General features: G+C 42.7%; 1 protein-coding gene across 2 annotated transcripts; it reads left to right on the top strand.

The window, feature by feature from the left end:
• Window positions 1–277: 277 nt before the first annotated feature.
• AQP11 (aquaporin 11) lies at window positions 278–10969 on the top strand. 2 transcript variants are annotated; one of them, XM_040964098.1, is made up of 3 exons: window positions 278–961; window positions 5513–5629; window positions 10712–10969. In XM_040964098.1, exons 1-3 carry the CDS (start codon window positions 343–345, stop codon window positions 10789–10791), a joined length of 816 nt encoding a protein of 271 aa, XP_040820032.1. In that variant the 5' UTR covers window positions 278–342; the 3' UTR covers window positions 10792–10969. The 2 variants fall into 2 exon arrangements, with proteins under 2 accessions (XP_040820032.1, XP_040820033.1); XM_040964099.1 differs by lacking the exon at window positions 5513–5629 and having other exon boundaries at window positions 10712–10823.
• The last annotated feature ends 991 nt before the right edge of the window (window positions 10970–11960 follow it).

An 11960-nucleotide genomic window follows, 5' to 3' on the forward strand; every position in this document is an offset into this window, starting at 1 on the left:
CGCCCCACCCGCGTCCGCCGCCAGTCGCTGAGGGAGGCGGTGGAGAGCGCGGTGCCGCTCCGGCCCGGCTGACCGTTGGCGCCTTCAGCCCAGCTCTGCGGGGCGCCCTCCTCCCACCCCAGCCGCGGCGCTGGCCCCGACACCCCAGGACGGAGCCCGGCGGGGGTGGGGGAGGGGCGGAGCATTGCCCCGTGACGCCCCAGGGCCTCCCGCTCGCCCCTGTCGGCCCGCCCCGAGGGGCGTGAGGAAGGGTGGGGCTGCGGACTTCGGACTCCGACTCCCGGATCTTCGCTGTTCTTCCCAGCCGCCGCAGGCAGCCTCGGCTAGGTGGCGAGTGGAGCCATGTCGGCGCTGCTGGAGCTCTTGCCCGAGGTGCGGGACACCTGCACTTCGCTGGGCCTGATGCTGTCGATCGTGCTGTTGGCGGGGCTGACCCGCGTGGTCGCCCGGCAGCAGCGGCACAACCCCATGGTGCATGGCTTTGTCTTGGAGTTTGTAGCCACCTTGCAGCTCTGCTGCTGCACCCACGAACTGCAACTGCTGAGCCAGCAGGACCCCGCACACCCCACCTGGACGCTAACGCTCGTTTACTTCTTCTCGTTGGTGCACGGCCTGACTCTGGTGGGCACCTCCAGCAACCCGTGCGGCGTGATGATGCAGATGCTACTAGGGGGGATGTCTCCCGAGGTGGGTGCGGTGAGGTTGCTGGCCCAACTGATGAGTGCCCTAGCCAGCAGGTACTGCATAAGCGCCCTGTGGAGCCTGGGTCTGGCCAGGTATCACTTCGACGAGAGAAGCTTGGCTTGCAAGCATCCCATCCACGTGGACTTGCCCAAGGCGGTGGTAACAGAAGCCCTCTGCTCCTTTATCTTCCACAGCGCTCTGCTGCACTTCCACGAAGTCCGGACTAAACTCCGTATCCACCTGCTGGCCGCGCTCATCACCTTTCTGGTGTTTGCAGGTTTGTCTTTCCCCCTAAACACTTGGCAGGTCCGGGGAACTTTTGTCCTGGCTGACTGAGGCTCCTGGAGAGTGCTTCATCAAGAAACCTGTGAAACCCTTCCTCCATTGTGTTGTAAATAATGCTATCCCGTTATTCTACCCAAGGAGCTCACACGGCCATCATTCGGTGCTGAAACTGAGACCTCTTGAGGGGTTGCCAAGGGTTCAAATATCCTACAAAGGGATTAGCTGAATGTTAAAAAAGGTGTCAGTTACCTCTTTCTTTCTGCCAAGATGCTATAGCTCCTTGCAGACACTCTCACTGAAAAATGATCCTTAGTTTAAAAACTTCCTTCCAAAATAAGGCACAAAGCACATGATAGGCTAGTAAGAACAGGGAGTAGAAATTCTGTTGTTCCATCTCTTAGTCTTTGTAAATTACCTGACACCATTTCTTATAACCTCAATAGTTCATTTTGTCATAAATTAACTTTGAAATGGTCTACCAAGAAATATGTATTTTCAAGTTAAGATATGCTTCCAATTAGAGTACTTAAAAAAAAAAAAAACAACAGGTAACTTGAGGAATCAGTGGGTTTCTCCTTAAACCATTACTTTACCTCAACAGATCTCAGATGCAGTGGATAATCAACACTGGACATGGGACAACAAAATCCAAAGGGAAGGTGTTTAACTGTAGAGCATGTAAAATGGTCGCAAGAGCTTGTCTTTCTAGGGACTAAGTCTGTGTTATGAAACGTGGTGGCAGGAATTCAGCACAGGACATTAGCAGGAACAGTCTGTCTTCTGCCCAGTGGAAGGGAAGCCACCAGTATGGACAGGTCCTGCGCAGAAGCCGACCTGCTACTGCAAACATCGAAAGGTTCCCAGGCTGTTCTCCCTTCTTTCAATCTAGTACCTGTTCTTTTAAGTAGACACAGATGGAAATAAATGGCATAGGAGAGTGGGAAGGGACATATACACATTTAAAGGGTTGGTGGATACTGATTATTAAAAGCTTTGACTAAAGCAGAAACATCCCATCTAGGAGCAGAACCATTTCTGTCCAAACCAGTTATGCCACAGTTTATCTTTGTATTTACACATTGAAGGACAGTAAGAACTTAAAAAAACTGATAACTATACAGTGTCCCTCCTTCTTCCATTGGCTATCCTGAAGTTGATATTGTCTGTTTTTAGACACTAGTGCAGTCATGATTTTTTAAACATATATTACATGTGTATATGCATTCCCTATTTTATGTGACAGCAATTTTGAGATAAAAAATATTGAAGTTATAAATGTAAGAAACACTGAAAATAATTGATAAAATACCAATTTAAAGGGTTCAGAGAACTTTTTTTTTCTTAAAATATGGGTCCTGACTGAGGGAGGAAAGGCAGTCATGAGAACACTGGGGTCTTGGGTGGCAACATTCTGTCTGCATCAGGATCACTGGGGGAGCTTGCCAAAGGTGCCCATTCTGGGTGCAGACACTGAGGCTGCAGGAATCTGAGGAGTGACTCAACCCATGGAAGATCTCTGTATCTGCCTTTCTCTGTCACTCTTTCAAATAAAAGCAACAAAAATTAATTTTCAGATTTTCATTGTATACAGAGCTGAGCTGTGGCATAATGTTGCGTATAAAGGTCTGCTTTAGCCATAATCTTAAACCAATAAGCATTTCATCTAAGTGAAGTGCCATGTTTTTCTTTTTGTGTCTGGATTATTTTGCTTGGCTTAATGTTTTCAAGCTTCATTCTGGTATATTAGAACCTCATGCCTTTTTGTAGCTGATTGATACTCAATTGGATATGCCTTTGTAACTTTGGAGTATACTGAATAAATGCTGGTAATGAAACATTATGGGGCAAGGAGAGGGAGTGTGATATTGCAGGTAGGAGAAGAAGTCGCTGGATGTAAGGGGTGGAGAGAGATCGTTATCCATGAATTCACTCCCCAAATGCCAGCAAGAACCACGGCTTGGCCAGGCTGTAGCGAGGTGCCAGGAAGTCAAGGGTTTGAGCCATCAGCTGCTGCCTCCCAGGCACATTTGCAGGAAGCTGGATTGGAGGTAGAGTAGCTGGAACTCAGCCATCACTGAGACATGGGATGTGGGCATAATAAGCAGTTGCCACAACTCCTGTCCTGGGAGATTTATTATTATCATTAGTAATAAAACATCCCTGTGTCCCTCTTTCCTCTGTTGATTATCCTAGGGTATTCTTTGTACCTATTCTTATAACACACAAGACATATGAAATATCTAGAGCAGCCAAATTAATAGAGTCAGAAAATAGAAGTGACCAGGGACTGAGAAGGAGGGGGCAATGGGAACTCCTGGTTAAAGGATACAGTGTTTCTTTTTGTGTTGGTGGAAAGCTGTTGGAAATATGAAGGCACTTCAAAATGCTCAGGCAAAATGTATTCAAAAGTAAAAAATAAAATGCATGCATACTTCTTCCTAATACACATTGTCCATGAAGACTATGAAGGCCCACCTGGATACTGTCGAGAGTCAGACAGCATTGTGAATATAAAGATTACCCAGTGGCATTTCTGATTATATATTTTATAATTGAAAAATAAAGATCCTACTGTTTGGACAACATGGGATTCCATTTTAAGGTCTCATTCTCAGAGGCTTACTCTGCTGCTGTATACTGTGAGACTCCAGGAGGAGGAGGACAAGGCACACTGGTGCAGGAATATGGAGCACAAAAAAGCCTCTTTGGGGAAAAAGTGCACTAAGCCATTCACTCCCTATTTTTTATGAGTTTAAGTCATAGAAATCAAAGTTAATTTAAAAATATTTAAATATAAAATTCCTGGATGTTCCCTCCAACGTCTACAGGTCTACAAGAATAACTGGTCTAAGAACAGCTAGCTTAGTACCATTCGCTTATCAGCAGACTATAAACCAGCATTGAGTTTTGGAAATGCAAACTTTAAGGATGTCTGCCAGCATTATCCAGGGGGAATAGGGTAAATTCAGTATTGAGAAAACAGGACTTGCCCTGAGAAGTCAGCTCTGTACAGTGGTGTTTGGTCATATTTCAGCATGGCCTAGCAGCTCTGCCTTTGCTTTGAATGCATTCTAACCAAACAGCTTCTGATGATGGATTTGGCTTTGGTGGGGGAGCAGGAGACTTAACCAGGACATGGGAGGCCTGGAGATGGAAGACAAAGCATATGATAGTACAACAAAGACTTAACGAGATAAACAGCAAAGCAATACCGTATTTTGGGCTTTTGGTAACACTGAACTCATGCCTGATACAAGTTGATAACTTATTTTTCCTGATTCCCTGGGTGAGACGGGCAGGTTACTCATGCAGTTGCATTCAGCTGGACAGTGGTGGGTCTGGAAGAGCCAAGGTATTACCACTCCCGTCTGGCAGAGTGCCCCCTGGCATCTGGGAGCCTCAGTTCCCCTCCACGTGGTCTCTCATCCTCCAGCAACCTAGACCAACTTCCATGGTCATGCATTGTTCCGAGAGCGCAAAACATGGAAGCCGATGGGTTTGCTGAGTTTTTTCTACCTAGAATTCAGTGTCAGGTCTGTTGCATTCAGAATTCACATTGTCATTTTTGCTACATTCCGTCAACACAAGTCACAAAGCAGGTCAAAAACAGACTCTTGGTATAGAAGGAGCAGCCTCCACCAGGTCCACTGAGCAGAAATGGTAGTGGGGGAAGCGAAGCAGTTTTAGGATAGTGTGAGTGGCCGTGCTCACCTCAGACCTGATGGGGAATCTTCAGTATTATGGCCTGCAATACTGATGTGAACTATGAGGCTGGTGGCTTAGTCCATTTTTACTGCCAAATGCCTGAGGTCACAGGACATATTATATTATTATATATTAAAGATCTATGTGAGCTTTTTATGCCCATGTTGTCTTACACATGGAAACCAGTAATTTTTGAGGCACTGAAATGACGAGCTGCCAACCAAATAATTGTGTTGATCCTTGGTAGTTACAGATTTAACATCTCAGAATTTGACCATTTAAGATTGGCTTTGAAGGTTCATAATGCAATGTCACTCAGTTGCCAGAGCACGCGTGAACCATGCTGTGAAGTAGGTATGTTAGAACTCAGAGCCGTGGAGCGAGCTTAGGCCGTTGCTCAGTATCATCACCTTGACACAGCATCATTGTTCCTAACCCATCAAGCATGAAACTTTGAGAAATCTTGTGAAAAGGCCACTTAGTTTCCGATTTTACTTTACTGTAACTTATGAAAATAACATGCTATAGAAGTGTATGTGAAACTTGCTAAGGTTTTGGGTCTACCTCTGTGACTGAGTACAAGGGGGCAGATGTTTGTGCCTAGGCCTCTACTTGAAGAACTGCCAGCACCTTAATGTCTGACATTTTTTTTTTTGCCTGTACCTGGCATATTTATCTATCACTATACTCTCTAGTGTACCAGGTGATTCTGTGAAGAAGCATAGCACGATACTTTGATATCTGAAATAAAAGAGCCACATTTGATAAGCACTTCATTACCAGTTCAATGCAAGTGTAAGGTACCTTTTGAGATCACTCTACTTATAATGTATTGCAGGAGGAAGTCTTACGGGAGCAGTATTTAATCCAGCTTTGGCACTTTCACTGCACTTCCCATGTTTTGATGAAGCATTCTCTCAATTTTTTATAGTATACTGCCTGGCTCCTTCTTTAGGTGAGTATGTTTTTATTTAATGTCTGACAGATTACAGTATTTTAAAATATGATAAGGAATCTCATTTTCCAAAGTTAGATGAACACAAATAAGAAAATGAGAAAGGCAGTAAGCATCTGAAACATTTTAGGGTGTATCCTTTAAAAGTTTTTATCTTCAAAGAAACAAAATTATCTAAGGAAGGGCAATGGTTTTCAGGTGTGTTATCACTTAAGCAACCTAGCAATAATAAAGCAATTATAATAAATGATAATAATCTCCCTTTTTGCTAAAGGAATTTTTTAAATCAATTTGTGAGTTCCAGATAAAGTATCATGTAGTTCACTTAGCTCATTTTCCACAAGAACAATGAATATCTGTAGTAAATATAAATTAGCCACAGTATCCATTCTATTACTTCTGTCTGGATCAAAAATGCAAACTTTTATAAAGATGGGTTAAATCACACAAAAAAATAATATAGCAACTTTGCAGTATGTACTTCGTTATAAGTTACCAGCATTTCTTGATTTTGTCTAATCATACATCATAAGCCTGATTAAATGAGTATGAGGCTGCCTGGCCCTCTATTGCTTTACCTTTTCTTTTTCTGTTGTTGGTGTTGTCTGGTTTTTGTCATTTCTTTTCTATTGAAACAAACAAAATACAGGTAGAAGGGAACATCTGCAGAACCTGTCTGAACTGGCTTGATTCCTCCCCTTCACCATCTGTTTATCACATATTTCATATGCCCAGAGTATCTATAGGTCTAAATGTGAAGAAAAAATAAAACCTGCATTTTAATATTCTGGTAATACTGCTTCTCCTCCCAAACCACCCAGTTTCTGCAGATTAGTAATTTCTCTCTAAAGATAAAAAAAAAATGTTTAAAGATTTATTTGAAAGGCAGAGTTAGGGGGTGGATGGAGAGACAGAGGAAAAGACCTTCCATGTGCTGGTTCGCTCCCCAGATGGCCACAGCAGCAGAACTAAGCCAATCTGAAGCCAGCTCTCCCATGCAGGTGCAGGATCCCAAGGCTTTGGGCCACACTCTAACTCTCTGCAGCCATCAGCAGGGGACACAAACCAGTGCCCACATGGGACCTGGCATTCGAAAAGTGAAGATTTAACCATTAAGCCATGTGATACAGTTTTATAGACACTGGGATTCCTCCTACGCCTCCCACAACGCTCCCCCCATGGTGGATTCCTCCACCTTGCTGCATAACCACAGTTCAAGTTCAGTTGATAAAACACATTTTCAAACCCAAAGCATTTAATTACTTCTTTATAGAAAAAATATATTAGAAAAAAATATCACACGATAAAAGAAGAAAGGAAGGGCCAGTGGGTTAATCTATTACTTGTGACACTGGCATCCCATATCAACAGATTTCTATTTTGGCTACTCCACTTCCAATCCAGCTCCCTCTTGATACTACTGGGAAAGAGGACAAAGCACCCAGGCCCCTGTCACTCACATGAGAAACCAAGGTGGAGTTCCAGGTTCAGGGTATTGGCCTGGCCTGGCCCTGACCACCACAGCCATCTGGAGAGTGAAATCTCAAATGGAAGGTGGATGAGTGTGTGTGTCACTCTGTCAAATAAACAAACCTTTTTCAAAACATAAGGGGGAGAAAAAGGAAAAAATAACTCTTACAGAGTGGTGGGATGGGGAAATGAACTCTATATTCTCTTCACATTTGTGTGGTTCAAACAGGAAGTCAACACACACACACACACACGCAGACAACCTGATTGACAAGTCTGCTAATTCACTCCCCAAATGACTACAGCAGCCAGGCGTCAAGTAAAGCAAAGCCAGGAGCCAGGAATTCCATTTGGGTCTTCAATTGGGTGGCTGGGGCCCCAGATGAATCAATGAATTGGAAGACACATAGGTAGCATGACCCAACTACTCACTGGGCCATAAACCTACTCTCTTTTTCTAAATGCATCCAACAAAAAATTTCTGGTGGTTTAAACCTTTTTTGGTTTGAAGAAGTATGATAGCATAGTAGTTAAAGTCCTCTCCTTGCACGCTCCGGGATCCCGTATGGGCGCCAGTTCTAATCCTGGCAGCCCCGCTTCCCATCTAGCTCCTTGCTTGTGGCCTGGGAAAGCAGTCGAGGACTGCCCCAAAGCCTTGGGTTCCTCCATCTGTGTGGGAGACCTTGAGAAAGTTCCTGGCTTCTGGCTTCAGATGGGCGCAGCTCCAGCCATTGTGGACACTTGGGGAGTAAATCAACGCACGGAAGATCTTCCTGTCTCTCCTCCTCTTTGTATATCTGACTTTGCAATAAAAATACATAAATCTTTTTTAAAAAGTCACTGGTTATAGATTCATAGTTTTAGAATGTTAAGATAACTGAAAGCTAGCCAAATCTTAAGGTTTTCTATTGCCAAATAGCAATAAAATAATCCCTAATCTGGATGTGGCAAAAATTCACTTAGAATTTATTTGTTCTGGAAGCCTAGGTTATGGCATAGTAGTTAAAGCCACTATCTGCACTATCTACAACAGTATTCCTGAAGGATACCAATCCATGTTCCAACTGCTCTGCTTCTGATCCAGCTTCATGGTAATGGCCTGAGAAAAGCAGAATATGGCCCAAGTCCCTGGACCCCTGCCACCTGCATGGGAGACTTGAATGAAGCTCTGAGCCTGTCTGGCCTAGCCCCGATGGTTGCAGCCATCTGGAGAGCCAACTGGCAGTTGGATAGTCCATATAACACTTTTAAATACGTACATCATTTCTCTCTTTTTTGTTTTGAAGATTTAATTTATTTTTATTGGAAAGTCAGATATACAGAGAGGAGAAACAGAGAGGAAGATGTTCAGTCTGTTGATTCACTCCACTTTCTTTCTTTCTAAGATTTATTTATTTTTATTGGGAAGACAGATTTAGAGAAGGGGAGACAGATCTTCCATCCGCTGGTTTACTCCCAAATAGCTACAGTGGCTGGAGTTGAGCCAATCAGAAGCCAGGAGCCAGGAGCTTCTTCTGGATCTCCCAAGTGGGTGCAGGGTCCCTAAGGTTTTGTGCTACCCTTTACTAAAATTTTCTCAGGCCACAGGCAGGGAGCTGGATGGAAGGTGGAGGAGCCAAGACATGAACCAGCACCCATATGGGATCCCAGCATATGCAAGTCAAAGACTTTAGCCATTAGCTTATCAAACCTGGCCCAGTAAATCTTTTCCTTAAAAAGACTTATTTTTATTTGAAAGCCAAATTTACAGAGAAGAAACAGATCTTTCATCTGCTGTTTGATTCCTCAAATGGCTGCAACAACTGGAGCTCTTCTGGGTATCCACATGGGTGCAGAGGTCTAAGAACTTGAGCCATCCTCTGTTGCCCTCCCAGGCCACAGCAGGGAACTGGACTGGAGGGGTATCATCTGGGAGTAGAACCAGTACCCATATGGGATGCCAGTGGAGGATTTACCTGTAGAGCCACAGTGGCAGCCTTATAAACAAGTAAATCTTTTTAAAAATGTATTTTTTTAAAAGATTTATTAATTTCTATTGGAAAGTCAGATATACAAGAGAGGAGGAGAGACAGAGAGAAAGATCTTCCGTCCGATGATTCACTCCCCAAGTGACTGCAGTGGCCGATGCTATGCTGATCTGAAACCAGGATCCAGGAACTTCTTCCGGGTATCCCATGCGGGTGCAGGGTCCCAAAGCTTTGGGCTGTTCTCGACTGCTTTCCCAGGCCACAAGCAGGGAGCTAGATGGGAAGTGAAGCTATTGGATTAGAACTGACACCCACATGGGATCCCGGCACATTCAAGGTGAGGACTTAAGCAGCTATGACATACTGCCGGGCCCTAACAATATATTTTGAAAGTCAAAGATATACTGAGTTTTTTTTTTTTTTTTTTCATCTGCTGGCTCATTTCCCCAATCCAGTTTTCCCACATGGATGGTATAAGCCATCCTTTACTGCCTCCCAAGGTGTGTTAACAGGAAGATGGAATTGGAAGCAGAGCTGGGACTTGAATCCAGAGCTTAACTGCTCTGCCCAGTAACCCTGCCCCCACCCAGACCAGCCTAAACCCATTCTTAATCTGATTTACACTGATTTTGAATTTTAAGTATAAATATATCAAGAAAATAACCCAGTACATATTTCACTTTCAGGACAGTGCTTTGAGCCTTTGGCTCAGTCTTCCATCTCTATGTCACATTCAAAACTTAACATGTTAGATTTGTCTTGTGAATTTTTTTTTGTTTTCTTTTTATTTAGATTTGTCTTCTGTAGTCTCAGATATGAAGATTTAGTAATCAGTGAAATTTTAAATACATTTAAGACTTAAAATTTGAGTAGTTTACTGATACGTTCTATTTTAAGTAGTAAAAAACCATTAACATTGATAAAAGAATGAGATAAGAAAACAATGTAACACTTGAATATTTGAGGATTCCAAAGAAACTCAGAAATGCTCTATAGTGATTTCTTCGGGTACTTGGGACATGGAGGGACAGGAAGTTTTACCAACTTAGAGAAAAGCAGAGACCCAAGTTCAGGGTTTCTCACTCAGCAAGACCACAACGGACCCCAACTCTACGGACTGGTGGATAGCACAGTATGTAAAGCTACCACCTGCAGTGCTGGCATCCCATATGGTTGCCAACTGCTCCAGTTCTGATTCAGTTCCCTGCTAATGGTCCAGAAAAGGCATTAGGAAGATAGCCGAAACCTGGACTCCTCTGGCTGCCCACCTGGGAAACCCGGAAGAAGCTCCTGGCTTTGGCTTGGCCCAGCCCCGGCTGCTGCAGCCATCTGGGGAATGACCCAGTGTATTTCCCCCACTCTCTGTAAATATGTCTTTAAATAAATCAAATACATGTTTTTCAAAAATTTAATCTTTAGATTTCATTTGTCCTTTGGACTCACCATTTTGATCCTACTGATTTTATCAATACTGCCTTTAGGGATTCATGTTAAATTTAAAATATTTCATGTAGAATTTATATAATAAGCATAGCTCCCCAAATATCGGGGCATACATAAATGTGAATAATCTTAGGTTGCAGCTACTTGATCATTATGGTTTCCTTTAGGGATTGTCCTCATTTGACTCTGTTTTGTCTTTCAGGTATATTGTTAATGATTTTGATGTTCAGTTTTTTCCTTCCATGGCTGCACAACAACCAAACAACTAACAAAAAGGATTAACTGCTTTCAAAGGCAGAGACAAGGTTACATGACAGTCCACAGGTGATTTTTTTCACCTCATTTTCAAAGCTGCACTGGATTCATTGATGTTAACTTCCTTTGAGGAAGCTGTCTTAGTTTTCATCACTGGGATTTAAAAAAATTACTGTGAAAATGAAGTATCCTGTATCTCTTAGTTAAGACTTTTTTTTGAATGATGTAATAAATACTGCTAAAAAAAAATTAAAAAAGACTAACACAAAACTGAAGTGATGCTTGTTACCTTTGATAAAAAAAACAAGGTGAGAAGGAACAGAAAGGTAATAGATGATCCGAAAGAAACAATTTTATCAAATGCCACCAGAATGGCAAGATTTTCAACCAGAGTACAACCATTCAAAGCTCACAGAACTGACAGCATACTTTTCAGCCACCACCGTGCATGCTGATACTATCTGCAGTGCTATTGTTCAAAGCAAGATTGCTTTTGAGGTAATTACACATCCACTTAAACTCAAGATGTTTCTGAAATTTTAAATATCTAAAATGTTTTCTCAGACAACATAATGAGTTGTAGGAAAGTTCTATTCAATAGTACTAAAACAAAGCACTCATACAAAGTCAGGATTTAAGTTTCTCACATTCTCCATTTGATCCAACAGCTACCTTGTGAAGTAGGTTGGGCATGCATTTTTAATTTGTTTCACAGATAAAGAAGTCTAGCCTGTCAGGTGTTGCTGTTCTGTCCAAGATGGTTCAGTCTAATAACATCTACTTCAATATTTTTCTACTTCACTCGATAAATAATTCTTGGTTGTAATTATGGTCAAAGGAAAAGTAAAAGTTGTGAACCAACACAGAATACTCTGCAACATTAAACTAGTGGTTTTTGAAGTTTGAAGAACCTTCAGGTTTCCCTCTGTACGACAGGAAGCTCCTTTTATTATATGAAGTTTAAGGTTGTGTTTCTCCATAAGGAGAATTCCTCTATCACAATCTAAAGTTATTTAAAAAAAAAAAAAAAAAGAGGAAAAGGGGCCTGGTGCAATGACCTGACTGGCTAATCCTCCACCTCCAAGTGTCAGGATTACTTATGGGAACCAGTCCATGTCCTGGCTGCTCTACTTCCCATCAAGCTCCCTAATTATGGCCTGGGCAAAGCAATGGAGAATGACCCAAAGTCTTGGACT

The sequence above is a fragment of the Ochotona curzoniae genome, unplaced genomic scaffold (genome assembly GCF_017591425.1).
Source record: "Ochotona curzoniae isolate NIBS_2020 unplaced genomic scaffold, NIBS_Ocur_1.0 scaffold_3223, whole genome shotgun sequence".
Lineage (NCBI taxonomy): Eukaryota > Metazoa > Chordata > Mammalia > Lagomorpha > Ochotonidae > Ochotona > Ochotona curzoniae.

What these genes read in the sequence shown, in the direction of transcription:
- AQP11 (XM_040964098.1), top strand. Translation starts at nt 343, where the DNA reads ATGTCGGCGCTGCTGGAGCTCTTGCCCGAGGTGCGGGACACCTGCACT. An exon ending in CACCTTTCTGGTGTTTGCAG is followed by an intron (nt 962 to 5,512) that starts GTTTGTCTTTCC and finishes AATGTATTGCAG; the next exon opens with GAGGAAGTCTTACGGGAGCA. An exon ending in CTGCCTGGCTCCTTCTTTAG is followed by an intron (nt 5,630 to 10,711) that starts GTGAGTATGTTT and finishes TTTGTCTTTCAG; the next exon opens with GTATATTGTTAATGATTTTG.